This window comes from Taurulus bubalis (genome assembly GCF_910589615.1).
Source record: "Taurulus bubalis genome assembly, chromosome: 9".
Lineage (NCBI taxonomy): Eukaryota > Metazoa > Chordata > Actinopteri > Perciformes > Cottidae > Taurulus > Taurulus bubalis.
In genome coordinates this window covers 16,782,217-16,800,057 of record NC_136597.1, presented here as the reverse complement: position 1 = coordinate 16,800,057, position 17,841 = coordinate 16,782,217, and the positions used below count along the sequence as shown (strand labels likewise).

Genomic DNA, 17,841 nt, shown 5'->3' with positions numbered 1-17,841 from the left:
TAAAAATGTCACCTTTTAGTAAGAATGCTATTAATACAAGAAAGATGACAAATGTGATTATATTTAAGAGGGGAACTGTAGCTCAACAGACTTTTCTCAATCTATTAAAGTATTATAATGTGTATTACATCATTACACCTGCTGTTTGTGTGTATTTTATTTACACAATATGTAAAGATGAAATCACAAAATGCAAATTGTAATGTAGATCAAAGCATTGACACATTAATGCAGTTTTCCCCATTGTTTCTCGGAAAGACTTTAAAGGGCAATCCCTCAATTTTACACACAAAAGTCAGTTTACTCATCATAAGGAGGAGTACTCAGTCTGAAAAAACAGTTGTTGCCATTTCTACTTACAGTGTTGTGATGTCTGCATTGAATAGACTAGAGTATTGCACATTTTCTCTGTATCTTTATTGTATATTCTGGGTGTCAATAAAGTTTAGCTTATTTGGCTCGTAGCCTATAAATTGGGTTCATGAAGTTTGAAACGTGGTGTTTATCATGCAGGCAGGGTCAAATGAATAGATGTTACTGTTTGCATTGTAGGTAATGTAAGATCAAGTTTTTGGAGCTTCACCCACACTAAAGCCTCTGTTGCTTTATTTTGATGTCATGTGTCTCTTGTGAGCCCTCAATTTAATGGAAGTGCAATTCTAAATGCCCCTTTAATCCCCTCAGACTGTAACATGCAGTACTACGCAGTGTATAAAAACCGGCTTACAGATTTCAGACTGACCCAATTGTTGATTACGACTCTGTCTTACCATCAGTGTGTAATAGGCCTACATTGTGTCGCTGCCAAAAATGTATTTAGTTCAGATCAAATTATCCCTCCAATCTCCTTCAGCCCAACTGGGCCCAAACAACATTTTAGTTGTGATACTAAATAATTGAGCAGTGGCCACAGGAAAAATCAGTAGGAGTGCACTATCACAATTACTGCTCATTGATGTTGAGATAATTAATAATGTAGTTATTGGCAGGGGCCACTGGCATTCAAATACCTTTTATAGTCGTAATGTGGTTTGACAGGAACATTGGCTTAAGGCCTCACATTGAAAAAAAGCCTGTTTGTACAGCACGTCCATGGTTGTCTTGTGGGATGAGCTAAAAGATGTCTTTGGGCGTCATCTGTTTGCTGACACTCTTTTTAACCGTTGAGCCCTACATATGGTCATAATCACAACTGTGAGTTGAGATCACAGCTACAGAGACCATATTATAATGTCATTGCCTTAAAAGAAAAAAAGGTTTAATATAACTGACTTATATGTTCTGAGTCCTTTTTGTTTGTTTACTTTATAGAAACTCAAAGAAAACATAGAGTTCAGTTATTTATTCAACACAATTTCAATTTCCAATACATACAAATGAAACAAACAAAAAAAACTTTGTTTTTAAAACAGTGTATGGTAATTTTAATGAGCTAAGATATAAGTAACAGTGAAATTAAGACATTTGGCTGATATTATATTTACACCATAAATACATCAGAATCTAACCATTGTTTTAAAAATGCAACTGTGAAATGTATTTTATGTGTATACTGCCTTTATGTATGTACAAGATGAAATGCACATATTGCTATATTGGGCACACACAATTGACAGTAATTGAAAATGTGTTTGTTAAATACAGGAGATAGTCTTCAAGCTAATTATTCTGACATTGCAAAAGAAGAGGTTAATGGTAAATGGTGTGTTTACACAGCCATGTATGTTAAACAGAACAAAATGTAAACATTTGGCTATGAAGATCTGCTACCATTTTATTTATCGGTCAGTGCTTTGGAGAATACACATCTCGTAAATCCAAACATGCATCCTGCATAATAAAGAGAAAAGAATCTAACTCTGTCAATACTCGGCTGTTAAACAACAGCTGAGGGACTTTTAAGACTACAGCCATAGGAGGAAGCTGCTTACATTCTTGTGAGTGTGCTAACATTGGCCTGTCAACAACAATCCAGTTATATCTTCTTATGTCAGAAAAGGGTAGCTTGAATTTAGAAATGGCAGAACACAATTTAACATACACCTCAAAACAGATGATCTGTTGGTTTTGTGGGTCATCAAGACGAGCACATTTTCCCAATGAAAATGTTGCATTTATAGCAGTCACCCAAGCAGACAGTGTAAAATGACTCTTCATGACATGCAACAGCTGCAAAGTGTGCATCAAAAAGGTACAGAGTCACTGTTTTGCAACCGGAACACTGTCGATCGGCACACTTGCTCTCAGGAAGTGCTGCTTCTCTTTCTGCTCCTCGGCCTCCTCTTCAGGATTTCTTCTTCTTGGTCACTTTCACAATCCCTCTAAAATGATAAATAATAATAATAATAATAATAAATGTTTGAGCTGAGAAAACAGCTGGGAGATTATGTTGTGACATGTGATGACAGTTCAAGGACCCCACAAAAAAAAACAAGGTCCATGAATAACTAGCTGCAAAATACAAGCGTAAACATGTAATATGAAGTACAGTTCAGATAGTAGTTTCTACATTATCAACACAACAGTTACTCCTACAGCAACTGTTGGACATTTGAGAACATGTGCGTATTTACTTTCTTGCTGAGCGTTAGTTGAGCTTGACATCATCATGTTTGTACAGTGTGGTGAATATTAAGCTACAGCCAGCAGCCGATTAGCTTAGCTTAGCCCAAAAGGAAACGGGGGAAACAGCTTACCTGGCTTTGTCTGAAAGTAACTAAATCTACCTACCAGCACCTACAACGTTCACAAATTGACACCTTATACCTTGTTTGTTTAATTTGTACAAAAACTGAAGTGTAAAAATCTAAATTTGCAGTTTTATGAGGAGTTATGTGCTGCACTATTCCTTGGCCGGGAAGAATGATTTCCTGAACTCTCCATTAGTTTTATTGCAACCTCACAGTGACACCAGGAAAGCCCCTGGAAGTCTTGGACAGAGCAAGCAAGCTTGCTCCAGTCTCTGTAGCTTAATATTTACCATGCAGATGTTAGAGATTGGTATGTATCTTCTCAAATAACTTTTGCCAAGAAAGTGATTGTGAAAAAAATTCCCAAACAGTTTGGACTGATCCATTGCTTTTATCTTTACAAAAGTAGTTTCTTACCCCATTCTGCTCAGGCAGCTTGGACCCCTTCTTCATGAGCCGTGTTAAGTGATTGCACAGAGCCACAATTCTGAATGACAGCTGTTGAACAGATAAAAGCAATGAGAATGAGACCTGAAGAGCAACATTTTTATAGAACCCTGATCACTGGAGGGAAACAATCAAACTGTGCAACAAATACTGAAGCCGTACCTTCCACCTGCGTCTGGCATACTGTCTCCTGAAGTTCTCCAAGTTGACCACGGACAACCTCTTCACCATTGCCTGTCTGGTATTTAGAGGCTGCAGAAACACAATGAGGGATGAAATAACAGAGAAAGTATATTTAATATGAATGTCAAATGTTCAAGTAAATTCAGAAACATGAACGCTATGGCACTCATAGTCTGATTTTGACACTATCTGAGTTGCAACAGGAAAGATATTAAAATCACAGATCACAAAACAGAAGAATCTGTCAACCAGATACATAATACACGATGAACATTTATTTCAGTGTTAAGACAACAGTGGATAACGTCAGTGTGTACATCAAAGGCCCAAAGTGTGAGCCGTGTACAGGAACATCTGTTGTGATGCTAAAAACACTGACAAGGAGGTGACATACTTTTGAAACACATGTCGTCTTATTATAGATGTTGTTGTTTTTCCTGATGTCTCATAAAACATCTCAAAGAAAGAAAGAAAATAGTTAAATAATTAGTTAGTTACCATTACTTAAATAAATGTAGTCTTTAGTAAAAGTGCACATTTGAATCTATGAAAAATAGATCATATATAATCCGAAAAAAAGACTACACATGCAACTTTACAAATGAACAACCTTTGTGATAAAAACAATAAACGAATCAATGTATACAGTCAATAAAATAAATATGGAATGAAAAAATAAATCAATTAAAAAAATGTGAAATTATGATACATCACATTGAAAAGAGTAAAACCATCTGTAACTGACATTTATTTACATTATCAATTCTTCAAATGAAAAAGCTAAGAAATCTGCAATCAAAAAAGAGCAACATTTTCTATCTATCTATCTAAAAGTAATAGTTAGACATTTAGGGAAAGATGCTTTATTTGGAGCCAGAAGGTGGTCAGCTTAGTTTATTTTAGCAATTAAGGCTGGGAGAAACCGCTACCTGCCTCTATCCAAAGGTAACAGTCTCCTGGCTGTAGCTTCATATTTCAACATAGCATCCATCTTTTCATCCAACTCTCAGCAAGAACGCAAATCTATTTATTTCCTCAAATTCCTATTCCTACTATTACTTTAACTGAAAATTGTCAACGCCCTACAGAGTTCACAAAACACATTCAAATTAGACAAATAAGCAAATGTAAATATTACACAGAGTAGTTTGTGCTGCTGAAAAAAAAGTGGACAATTCAAAACTGCATAATTTTCACAAAAAAAGTAACAATTTTTAAGGTCAATTGAAGTGTATCTTCATTTGTTATATGTTAGCCAGACTCTGTGAGTGGCTGTTTGGCCTCAGGGCTCAGTTCCGTCATGCAGGACTGATGCAGCAGCTCCTTCATCGCATGCTTCACGTCTGTACTCATACTGCTGCTGTCGGCTCCTTCCGGATGAAGAGAGCCCATCACCTCCTGCAGCCACTGTAACTCAGAGTTCAACTCCTGCCTCAGAGTGTCCAGCTGACTCTGCCTATGGCTGTACTTCCCACTGATGCTCTCCAGACTGGCATCTATCGACTTCAAGTCCTCCTGCAGCAGCCTCCTGGTGGACTCCACTTTACAAAACTCGTAGCGGACCTGGGACAGATGCTTCTTCGCAGTCTCACTCTCCTCCTTGAACCAGCTCTCCTTGTCATTGTAGATGGAGAGCAGTGCTTCTATATCAGCCTGCAGATTGTGGTGGGCTACTGCCACCTCTGACAACCCCCTCTCCATCAGACTCACGTCCTCCACCACATGGGCAAAACGCTCAAAGTTGGCATACGTGTTGTTCTGGGGCATGCTGGAGTGGGACTGAATGGTATACTCTTTTAGACGCTTCGTCTTCAGTTGCTCTGCTTTCTTCTCAGCCTCACGGGCTGCGCTTTCCTCTTCTATGTGGTCCCAGGACTTCAGACAGAAGGGTGGAGGGGAGGGGGGACACTGAGTGAGAGGCTGTCGCATTGTTGCATCTTGAAAACACACACAGCGGGGAATATCCCTGCAGCCGTGGCACTGTAGGATTAGTGTGTGACCCTGCAGCGAAAGCCATGGCAGGTAAGAGCGCCACAAAAACAACAGACAATCCCATTATGGGTGTTATGTTTCCTGGCTCCATGCTTTTGTCCAAACAGAACGAAGACTCCGCCGCAAAACACCGTTCACATGCATCTCAGAGTCAAATGTTGGAGTTAACTTCTCCAACATTACAGGTGTTAAATGTTCATGCCATTAAAAAAAAACATAATTAGTGGCATATTGATTCAGTTTGATCACTTGAAATTCTGCAGCGATCGAAATAATATACATTAACTGGGAGACAGTATGTTTTCAACAAACCAGAGCACACATATATATATATATATATATACACAGTATATATATTACATATACATATATATAAAGTTAGCGGGTGTGAACCTTTTCAGCATTATTGTTTTGGGCAGATTTAAAAATGCATTTTCCTCTCTAATAAGAAACAAGCCCTCATGTTGCCTTTGACATCAATGGTTAGATCTTGTGTTCACATGTGGCAGGAAGTGGGGCTGTCAGTCGTTATTCAGAGAACAAAAACATGCTACAATACACATAAATCAAGCTCATACCTTAATCCAATGATGGTTGAGGGCCTCTTGTATGGTCATCCGTTTTCTTAAATGATGAGAGAAAGAAAATGCAGCTGAACAAATACACCCAAACAACTCAACATAACACACAGAGCATGGTCAGCAGTCACACTTTAGGATGTGAATCTCTCAGGAATACGTTCACATCGGGATAACTTTCACAGAAATATGTGGTTTCCTGGAGTTGTATTTAAATGGAAACACATGTTAAGCAACAAGAACAAGATCACATATTACAAAGTAAAGCACAGTTATTTGCTTGTCATTAGTTTGATCGTATTATTAAGAGTATCATATTGTGCAACAAAAACAAATGTGCCTAAATCCTAGATTTCTGCAGACTGGCTGCTTTTTTATTCTCATTTGGATCCGGTCTGCACATTATGTGTGCTTGGGATTTATTGCGGTGTAACCTCTAACACTGGGCGTTGTATTGTCAGAATCGACCTTTGGCCTTCAGCTATTTGTCAGGTTTTTTTTTTACCTCGTGTCCTTCACCAGAAGCTGTCTGATGAAGCTCTTGGCCAGCTCGCTTGTATTGCTGAAGAGCTCTTCATCAAACTCGTAGTCCATCGCCGAAATATTTCCCAGCGTTTCCTGCTTCGTGTCGCCGAGAAAAGGCGATGCACCGCTCAAACTAAAACAACATTCCCACACACACTTTGAGTGTCCTCCATAATCTCTTGAGGTACATTAAGATTCTCAGTCATAAGAACGAATCATCCCAACTTACAGTATATATGTGATGACTCCAATACTCCTGTGAAAGAACGACACAAGGTTAATCCAAAATTATGCACTGAAGCCTCTTGTATGGAAGGCAGCCGAGTCAGAGGTAATTAAAATCTCTTACCACATGTCTGCCTCCAATCCCAGTTGCTCATAGTTGACTATCTCTGGAGCTGAAAATAGACAGCAAACACTCCTGCATCACAAACAGCGGCAGGCCAAACACCAAGCCTCTTCTTAAAATGTTCTTCATTGCTAACACCTTTCGTATAAAAACTCTTACCGACAAACTCAGGGGTTCCAAAAATGTTTTTGAAATCTGCCCCAGCTTCAATTTTGTGTGCCAGTCCAAAGTCTATGAGTTTGATGCGGGGTAGAGGCACATTCCTATCCAGCAGCATTATGTTTTCAGGCTGAAGTTGAAAACAAACAAAAACAGGCTTATTTGTAAGCAGATTTCTACCAATATTGGACATTCATGAACTACCCTGAGTAAAACAAGTTACCTGGGTAAAGTCGCCTTTTGTGTAAGCAGTAAAGAGAAACATTGCAACAGTGACAGTCATGCTTGTTAGTGTGACATTTTTTAAATATTAAATAACACTTTGGAACATGTGAATTGGATGAGAAGATAGATTTCTCTCACATGTTTGTACTCTCACTATGAAGCTTCTGTGAGCATCTTATTTACTGTAGCTTAGCACAAAGACTGCAAACATTATGACACAGCTCGCCTGCCTCTGTCCAAAAGCAACAAAACCTTTGGCACCTCGAAAGTAATTAACACCTTGTGTCCAATTTATTAAATCCTCACAAAAGCAAAAGTGAAAAAAAAGACAAATTGACATTTATGGGTGTTATGTGCCGGACTATTTCTTGTGGGACCAGTAACGTCTGCTGACCCAACCAAAAAATTGCTGGGAAATGGTTCAGCACATAACTCTTTGTAAAACAATAAACTTGCCACTTTCACACTTAATTCATGAGATTAGCGTAGCGACTATGTTGCTCTGAATTCCTATAAATCAACATAAAGGTCACATCCGCGCTGACTGGACAGACCGTTTAAAAAATGTTCCTCGACTGACTATTAACCCTCTGAAAATGAGTGCACAGATCTGTCATTGTGAAGTGAAGGTCACAGCCTCAGGCAGGTTTGAATCGAGCCCTTCACTGAGTGTTCTTTTTTCTTAATTGCCAAAATGAAAAGCATGAAGAGTGAAGAGGAGCTGCAGAAACACAGGACGGTGACCATCAGCAGCGTAGGCGACAGCGCTCTCTGAAAGTGAAGAGATAACCCTATGGTGTCTATAACTGAGCGTCTGGACTTAAGCCACAGAAAACAGGAAGGATGTGTGATAAAGAAGAGCCAGACATTAAACACCTGCTCTATATATTTAGAATTTAGTCCGCCTTGACCTTGCATATACGTACAGTTTAGTAGCAGTGGCGGTAAAGAATATCATCTTTCTCACGAAACAAATATAGATTTACTGATTGACAGATGGATAATATTGTACCTTCAGATCAAAATGTACGATCCTCTTGGAGTGGATGTACTCGACTCCATCTAGGATCTGTTTGATAAACCGAGTAGCCTCCTCTTCACTTAGAGACTCTTTTTGAGCTAAGAAATCAAACAGCTCTCCTCCAGACACCCTGTAACACACAGACACACAGACACAGACACACTTAGAGACACTCAGAGACACATCCTGTGGGCTCAGATAATCTGGAGCATACCTCTCTTGAACATTATCTAAAGTGAGTTTTCAGGATTTGGATGCACTGGTTCAGGATGCCTTAGATATGTTTGTTTGTGGTAACAATTTGCCTTACATAAAAACCACTCTATCTCCCAACCTTTTCATAATAAAATGCTTGAAAAGCTGCTGAAAAGTAGTACAAAGAGTCCTTTGACCAGCTGCCAGTCGATAAACATGATGTTCTTTGATAATCTTATGAAGAAAACATAGTAGACTGAATGACGCACAGTGTGCATTGAACAGTAACTGTTCTGTCAGTCAGTTGACCCCTGCTTTGATTGGACGGAGCTTTCGTTTAGTCCTAATTGTGCTCTTCATGTTGCCAGGCAGTCGCTGGACCCAAACATGTCCCTCTGAGGCCTCTTTTCAACACAACCCTTGTTGACTCTGTGAAAAGCATTTGGTTCTTTCTGGCATCTACAAATACTCTGTGGAGATGTTTGGATGGTTTGAGGTGTAGTGCTTTAGAGATATTGTGTTGCATTGTTAAATCATGCAATGACTCACAGTTCGAGGATGAGCACCACATCTGTGCGGTTCTCGTACACATCATGTAGTGAGACCACGTTGTTGTGCTGGAGCTGCTGCAGGATGTCCACTTCCCTCTCAATCTCATCTCTTCTCACGCCACGTCTACTGGCCCGACTCTGGCGCTTCTTGATGAACTTGGCTGCATATTCCATGCCTGTACTCCTTTCTATACAACGTTTGACGATTGCAAACTGCCCACTGTAGACACAAAAGAAGAAGAAAAACACAGACATTACTTAATTACAGTTCTGTTGTCTCCCTCATGTGTGATAGGCATCATTTTTTATAATTTTAATAATGACATTCTTAACAATTAGCAACAGGATATGACTATGCGTGAAGAAAGACGTCAGAGAGGAAACCGCGTGTCAAAACCAGCTGAAATATTGAGATATACCCCATCACTTCCTGTTTCCCTGCCAGACAGAGAACAATCATACAGGCAGGCAGTGACAGAGCTGCTGTCCTCCCACTGCAGCAACCTTCCTGCCAAATTTCTAGCCATCCAAGAGAGATGAGTCCACTGAAAAAATCCCAGAAACTCTGAATATTTCACAACAGAGGTGTGTCTTAGAGAGCCTTCTTATAAATACAGCAGTTACTGTATTTCCTAAGAAGGCTGAGGAAATTTGGCATGCCACTCAAAATTCTCAGCAACTTCTACAGATGTACGGTCGAAAGCGTCCTTACCATCTCAATCACAGTATGGTATGGAAACTGCACTGCCCAGGATAGGAAGGCACTCCAGCGTGTAATAACAACTGCACAGTACATCTCAGGAGCAGCCTTTCCCTCTCTTCAAGACATTTACTCCACCAGAGTAACCAGGAGAGCACACCACATCATCAGGGGCAGAACACACCCCCAGCACAGACTCCTGTAGCACAGACGCTACAGGAGTCTGAAGTCCAGAACCACGAGACTGACCAATCACTGAACTGTGAACTGCTGCTGCTGTGACTTCATGTCACGACCATACTTGTATATTTGTAGCAATGCATAGTGCACTTTATGCACTGATTGTGCAATATTGTTATCATATTTCTGTGCCTTATTTTTGTGCAATAGTGTTACTATATTTTCTGCCTTATTTTTATTATAATTCTTTGTGTTAGCATAATAAGCTTTTCATTGAACAGAGCATATGACAATAAAAATATCTTGAATCTTGAATCTCTCTTAGTGGATTATTATTTCACTTCTCACTGTGCTCTTGTATTGCATGCTATAGCCTGTGGACAAGTGATCATACAGTTAATGTGTTTAAATCCTGAGCTATACTAACCTAGAATCAGCATTTCATCTTAAAAAACAGGGGTGACTCCACCAGTAAATTTAGTAATCTCTATTGTAACTGTCCCCCAAACATAACATTGACCAACTGTGTGAAAACATCTTCCAGCACTGTCGCCCAGTTAAATATATGTGGTGAGTCTCCATGGCTTCATTATCAGACCGGCACTTGCAGTCTCAGTGTGCTGACACTCCTGCTGCTGTGGGCTGACCTACCCACTCTGTGCATTCAGAAAAACAAGCCTCTCAGTCACTGATCCCTCAGGAATAGGCCACAGAAGGACACGAGAGCAGCAGAGCTGGCAAAAGGTTTTGGGGAAGATGAACGCTATCTTTCACAAGACAGAATATGAACAATCAGCAGTGACTATAGCGATTGGATAAAACATAATAAAGCCGGTGGACATAATAATATATTGTATATTTGCAAATGATTCAATGCAACATAAGACACGTTGTATTTTTAGACATTGTTAAAGAACACACAGAGAGAGGACAGAGATAATGACTGGCAGGCATATGTTTTGAACATAACTGTCCACACAGAGATTCCAGAGTGGCTGTGAGAGACTCTCCAGTCTGCGTCCACTATCATCATGGTGTCTTTAGGGAGCTAAGAATAGACCGGCCCAAACGCTCGTTCTCCACCTGCTACATCTCTGCTGCTACTGGGGAGAAGGGAAAAGCTTGCCGAGCTGGAGCTGCTGTAAAAAGGTTGTCCAAAAACTGTGCTCCTGCCTCTCACATTTCACAAATCAGTTTACACACAGAGAACGCTCCAGCTCATCATAAAACTAATACATGGATTACATACAAAGTAGCCTTTCATTAGTCCCATCTGTGTGGGACGATTGAGACAGTTGGCTCTTTTGGAGGCACACCCTGTCTCGTCCAGTTCTACAGGAATTGCTTCATAAATTTTAAGTTTAGTTGCCTTGCTAAAAAACAACAGTTACTGAGGTGTACTTTTACCACACAAACCCCAGACCTTCAACAACTATGACACTGGGGGGACAGAATGTTTGATAGAAAGTCAAATATTATGCAATCAAGTACAACCACACTGCAAACACTGACCTCAAATGTCTGAATCAATATTTATTTAGCACAGTCTGAAAAACTAGATTATAAGTGCCACAAACAAGTATACGCTGCTGGGCACCTAGGGAGTTATTAATTATAAATAGTCATATGGAATTAATAAACTCAGGTACTTCATATCAGGGCAACAAAAACACTCAAAGGTCAGATGTCGGTGTGAATATGACCCAACAGAGAAAACGGGAGAGAAAGAGAGAGAGAGACAGGTTTGTCACACAAATGCCACGAAGGAAAAACAAAAAAAAACATGGAGGGAGGGGTGCTGAAGCAGAGCAGCAGCGTGGATTCTGAAATGGTCCCTTTATCTGTTCCATTCACAGGACATTTCCACCCATGAGACATCCCTGAAGAGCTGACCCTGTTCGAGACGATAGTAAAGTGAGAACTGCGGAGGAGTGTAACTCGCTAAATGAATTCCACTTGTAAAAACTAAAATCAAGCAACCTGAGGGGAGGAACTATTATATGGCAGCATCATCAACAATGTCCTTGATTTGCCTGTTAGATAAGACTGAACGTAACGACCCCTCGTAGTATGTGTTGTAGCCTGAATGTCAGTGCCAGGGCTTTACTTTCGCGTTGTTACGAGGTGCAGAGTAACAGCGGCGAGTGCGGTGATGCTGGGATTGGTATTCCACAACGGGCCAGGCGTGCCGGCTGTCTTAGCTCTAAGCCGGCCAGTAGGACTGAAAGTACCATCTCCCTGCAGAGTTTCCACATCCAACAGCTGAAGGTCATTATCCACAGCCAAGGTTGGAGGAATGCTCAGACAAGTGGCGCCGTCCCAATATTTAAACACATTTCTCGACTGAACCTCTGGGGCGGCGTGACCAACACGGCCAGATTCATAATTAGCCAAGCCCGGTCCCTATCCACCTCTGAAACGCAGCTCAAACTTCTAAAATATGACTCATCATTGCTTGAAACCCCTGTATTTGCTATTACCAGGATATATATATCAACATATATGCACATGAAATGTTCAGAATACTCCCACTTGTTTGAAGTGGCCCAATGTCAACAATGCATCTGGGGAGTAGTAGTATGAGTGAGTGGACTTCCCTGCACTGAATACATATATTTTTCATCCACTCAACAGCTGAAATGACTCTGAGCTGATTACATTAATTATTGTCCCGCTTCTTGTACATGCATGCCTACTGTCTACTATAGGTGTATAATCTACAGTAAATCCTTTTGGAGAAATTCAAGCACTTTACTGCGTTCATCAACAGCACCTGTCTGCTCTTTCCACTTCAACACATCTAATCTGTGAATGCTGCAGCTCTAAATCTGCCCCATTGCCCCTGCTGCATCCTCTCCGAAGACAACAAACTTCTGCAAACTGAAAACATTTCTCTTATTCATTTCCTTCTGCTAAAATGTGCCGAGTATTTCTAGAAATTACAGATACCACAGTTTCCAGAGACAAATTGGGAAACACTTTATACATCAAGTGTGATGTGACCTTTTCAGTGTTCCTCCATTCAGTTGGAGCTAGACCTTTGAATAGTATAATAACAAGGGACTATTTTTGGCTCTGTGAGGCTGTACTCAGAGGTGTTTTCAGGTAATTGCTTACATTAACATGCTAACATGATGCTAACATGATGATGTTTACCATGTTCACCATCTTTGTTGAGCATTTTAGTATATTGCCATTTTCTAAGGGGAATGTTTTTCAGCTTTGGTTGTACTTTCAAATATTATAATTTGAAATATTAACATGTTGACCAACTGATGGTGGCACCAGCTGAAAAGGTGGACATTATGGACACATTTCACAGCAATCCATTCAATAGTTGTCGAGACCAACAATTTCAGACCAACATTTCCATCTTTGAAGCCATCTGCTAACGAGGCGGAAAACACCACAGACACGCGACTTTCTGTTCTAACCAATGTGAAACCTTTAGAGGATGTACGTTTAGAAGCCTTTCATTCATGTATTCAAATATGCAATGACGGTGACAATTCTTTTTCAATGTTTTTTTTTCTTTAAATAATGTACCTGTTGTTCACAAGTAGAGTACACATCTGCCTTGACGGTCGCTTGTTTACCAGCTCACCACAGTCTCACCTGTCCCGTGGGAGGGCTGGTGACACACTGTGACACACTGTGACACACTGTGACACTTCCTACTGTATGTCATCATCAGTGTCATCACTCGGATGGTAAGACGGGTCAGTAAATGCCTCACATCGGAAGCAAAGGGTTGTTTTACAAACTCACGTAAGTAGTGGAAAGAAACACTGAGTACAACTGCGTGGGGCCCTGTGAGATAAAAATATGTCCGTAGGAAGATAGTATGATACATTTACTTTCCTGTAGCGAATGGCTCAACAGTTCCATGGAGCACAGAACATCTTAAATGCTCCACACAGATCAGCTTTTGGCCCCCATGACCAAGTCTCCCCACCCTCTCAAGAGGACGATTGAGTAACAGTTCCATTGGGGCGTACTGCGGAAAGGTCTGCACCCATGAGGCTCTATCAAACTGTGGGCAGGGGGGGCTGCAATCCTTCAAAATACGACACAGTTGTCACGACAACACAGCAGAACTGCAAGCAAAAAATATCCAGCTGCTGGATCGGTGATAGAAATCTAAAAAACTTTTGAAAAAGCTTGCTTTCAGTTGCAGGCATCTGGGGTTTTTAACAACGTTAGCTTTCTATTCCCATGACAGAAGAGCTGATGTATTACTCTCCTCAAGGCACTCTCTCAACCCTTAAACGCTTAAGGAAGGACTTTAAATACACTCTTTGTTTCAAGCGTTTGTACGATGTCCTTGAAATCATTCAGTAATATTTCATAGAGTAGTTCAAATCCATTAAAAAGAATAACTTTTGATTTCACAGGTTCCGGCCAGTATGACACTGGCTTTGTCTGTTAAGCTCGTTAAATAATCAGGAAGGGCACCTTTAATGTTGTCAAATGATTTGCCATTATAAATTGTGATAACTCAATGCTTTAAGACAAAGGAAATAATACATCAAGTTATAATACATTCATAACAAGTGCATTTAAGTCCATATGTTCTGCAGCTCTTTCCCACAAAGTAAGAAAGTTGTTCTTACTTATGACTTATAACTGATCCATAAAGGATGAGTACATGATTCATGAACACTTAATAAAGCATTAGTTGCAACTAATAAAGGGTGTTTTATTTTAAAATGGCACTCATTTTAGTGAATTCCCAATGTATCCTATTAATGTGAAGTCTGTTCATCCACAGATGCATTTTAATATTTCACGAGACAAATATTTGAGGAACCTCAACATAAAATACAATGAAAGGGTCTAAGCTGGACACAAAACTCTTCCTCTGTAGGCGTGTAAATGCAGCTGGAGCACCAATTTCAACAGCAGCTCTTGGTTTATTCTATCAGGGTGTGTCAAAGAAGCTGGGCAGAAAAAGACCAGCAAACACTGGGACATAGTGTATAGTTTGACTAGTAGTGAAAGGTTAGACGTCAAACACTTTCTTTTCACACCCTCTCTATCTGTTAGCAAGTGGTGCACAACCCAAAGCCGTCTTTCGTGCAGAGTTGATTTAGAGCTTCCCCAAACCACACTGCAACCTGTCAACTTCCTTTTAACTATTTCCCCACGGGGCACAGTTTGCTCGATGTGTGGCTTGATTAACACTCCTCCTCCCTTAACATTTTCATCCACATTGATCCACCACCTGGATTCAGCTCTTTGCAAAAGCAGTAAATCAAATTGTATTCTCTTTCCTGGTTTGGACGTATCATGGCCAAACAGAGCTTGTTTTCTGAGAGTGTGTTTGAAACTGTATCTCTCACTGTAAACTTCAACCTACTTCAGCGCAGCGACACACCTCGACTCAAGCTTAAACAGGCCAGCTGTTTGCATACCTACGTACACACGAGGACCACGGTGTCAACAGGCATGCAGGGGAGAGCTGAGTCACATTCCGAGAATCATTAAAATTAAAATTAAACATCTCTGCATGATAAACTGCTCTACTGTACATCTTTGAAAACTACTCACCTTCCTAGTTCTTCTACAATTTCATAGAAATCATCCACAGGCTGCTGCTTGAATACCGCCATGCCAGGTGTCTTCATTGATGTAGTTTATCTCCTTGATGTGCACAGTGAAGCCCGTCAATCCAGCTCGTTCCCTTTCTCCTCAAGTCCAACCCTGATGATACAAAGAGGTGTACCTGTTGATTTCTGACTGGAGTGATGCAAATATTTACATGTTCCAGCTTGTGTAGCATTCCATCTCAGAGTTGTACTTTCACCTTCCTGCTGAGAAAGCTTAAACACTATAAGTTCACCAGCAAAAGAGTATGTCCTTCCCTTGTCTAAACTCTGATTATTGGCTTTAACATTTTAACAAGCACATCTCAACTGTGCCAAGTTGGGCAGTGTAACAGTGTGATTATTACTAATTAAAAGAAAAGAGCATTTGGGGTAATTAGGACAGGATATGTGAAATTTGCTCTTGTTGTGAAACATTTTGTTTGACAAAAAAAGTTGATGTAGGCAGCAAAATATGCTTTCTTACTATAAAGCATTACACATGTTTTACTGCTATGAATTTGAATAGAAAAATAGAATATTGAGTAAGTGGACACTAAAAGAGTGATCACTTTTGTGCACAAAAAACTTATATACAACATGCTTGCTATCTGATAAGTTTCATGGCTTCACAAACTGACCTTATGTCGAACCTCCTGTCAGATGCAGAGCTGAAAAAAACTAAAATAAAGATTCCACGTCTTCTACAGCCGGTCTGTTCTCCCCATGGCTGTCGTTCACAGAACTGCTCCTTTAGCTGCTCTGTTGTTCTGTCACTGCTGGCAGCACCGTCAGGCTTTTGTGTCTGCAGAAGTCCCTCCCCCTGATGGCTCTATCATGAAACTGCATGCATGAGTGAGACAGGCTATCAATAAAGATGACCGACACCTCTGGTGTTTATTCTGGACAAGCACTTGAGGAATTGAGGATTACTACAGCAAACAGTTTCTTTTTACTTCGTATGAACACCTGCAGATGAGTCAGATCACACTCAGTCAGCTGTTGTTTATTGAATTTATCTTTTAACTGGTTTTACAAAAACATACAGTGGCATATACTTAATTCTGTAACATAAAAATGTTTTATTAAATGATACAAATTAACAATAAAAAAGATACCATAACGATTTACATACTAAAAAGTGAAGTGCCCTATAATAAGTCACCTTGTCCTTACACGTGTGCAATACATTGCAGGGAAATGCAAAAGAAAGAGAGAAATTAAAGAATAGGTGATAACATTGAACATAGCTTATTTCATGTGAATATGATTCTTACATAAAAGAAGAAAAGGCATGCAAACCATGCTTAGAACATATATGTGTTAAAAATATGAGCAAACCTGTATGAGCCCTTTGACAAAATGACTGGACCTCAGACATCTTTCCATCTTAAATTGATCTAAGTCTCATGAAAGACCTGCTCCCATGAAGATAAACTAATTAAATCTCTTCTATACGTTTTTTTTCATTCACACTTCCATCATTAAAACAACCACAATTATGTCATTCGTTCACAAGTTCAAGTGGTCAAACAAAAATACTTGTGTGCATGGTGCTAAGGCTGACAATAACAAAACAGAGAAAAGATAGTCAATTATGTGAGTAACAGCAAAGAAAAAGCTGGTAACAATCTGGAGTCAAATAATATAAAAATAAAGGAAATACAAAAATTATTCAAAATTTAAAGTTATAAACTGTAAACAATAAATCAGCACACAAGAGAAGGTGCTTCTGCTCTTGTAGATTACCAGTCAAACAACAGTTGTACATTGTTGATTAATATAAACATTTCGTTCTAAGCAAGTCATTGTTTCATACTGGTATATTTAACAGTACAAATGGTAAAACAAGTGTAATAGAGAATATGGTCACAGTGCTAAAGAGTAAACCGTCTTCTTTAAGTACCTGGATGTGGAAGACAGAAAGATGTTGCCATACTCCTGAAACACTTCCCTCATAGATTACAAGCCACCATGTTGACTTCACAGCCATTTTATCAATACCGTATCATGAACTCTAAAATCCTTCTGTGGGTAAATGTGAACTTGTGTAAACAATGGAGAGACAAATGTTATACTGCCACACTGAGGACAATGAATGCAAATACATCTGAAAGGGGATTCCAGCATTATGCATGTACTGCACATATCTTGCTAAATAGGTTTTAGTCAGGGGGAATTAAATCCTTTTTGCACCTAATAATCCAAATGATGTTTAAAAAAGAAAAATCAAGAACATTACTAAAACAAAGGAAAGAAAATTAATCTTAATACACAGATTTAGAATACTTAGTCAATGCCAATTTTACATATTCTCCGACACAATGTTGTCTTTAATTTAAGTACAGATGAAGGTGCAAAACTGTTTGAGATTTTTGTGTTTTGGAATATTAAGTAATTAAATGGCCGTTAAGGATAAAATAACATATTAAGAGGGATACCTTGAAATAACAATCTCTCA

At 39.6% G+C, this 17,841-nt stretch overlaps 1 protein-coding gene across 2 annotated transcripts; it reads right to left on the bottom strand.

Annotated features, from left to right (window-relative positions):
* Positions 1 to 1,337: 1,337 nt before the first annotated feature.
* Positions 1,338 to 16,093, bottom strand: dapk2b (death-associated protein kinase 2b). Of its 2 annotated transcripts, XM_079223124.1 has the most exons (12): positions 16,022 to 16,093; positions 15,346 to 15,498; positions 8,914 to 9,135; positions 8,161 to 8,299; positions 6,924 to 7,053; positions 6,765 to 6,813; positions 6,645 to 6,671; positions 6,396 to 6,548; positions 5,891 to 5,936; positions 3,300 to 3,389; positions 3,108 to 3,188; positions 1,338 to 2,321 (listed from the first exon to the last, which is right to left on the bottom strand). In XM_079223124.1, the coding sequence occupies exons 2-12, from the start codon at positions 15,420 to 15,422 to the stop codon at positions 2,244 to 2,246; spliced, it is 1,092 nt and encodes a 363-aa protein (XP_079079250.1). In that variant the 5' UTR covers positions 15,423 to 15,498; positions 16,022 to 16,093; the 3' UTR covers positions 1,338 to 2,243. The 2 variants fall into 2 exon arrangements, with proteins under 2 accessions (XP_079079250.1, XP_079079249.1); XM_079223123.1 differs by lacking the exons at positions 1,338 to 2,321; positions 3,108 to 3,188; positions 3,300 to 3,389 and adding an exon at positions 4,441 to 5,195.
* Between the last annotated feature and the right edge of the window lie 1,748 nt (positions 16,094 to 17,841).

What these genes read in the sequence shown, in the direction of transcription:
- dapk2b (XM_079223123.1), bottom strand. Translation starts at nt 15,422, where the DNA reads ATGAAGACACCTGGCATGGCGGTATTCAAGCAGCAGCCTGTGGATGAT. An exon ending in ATTGTAGAAGAACTAGGAAG is followed by an intron (nt 9,136 to 15,345) that starts GTGAGTAGTTTT and finishes TTGTGTCTACAG; the next exon opens with TGGGCAGTTTGCAATCGTCA. An exon ending in TGGAACCCCTGAGTTTGTCG is followed by an intron (nt 6,814 to 6,923) that starts GTAAGAGTTTTT and finishes GTCTATTTTCAG; the next exon opens with CTCCAGAGATAGTCAACTAT.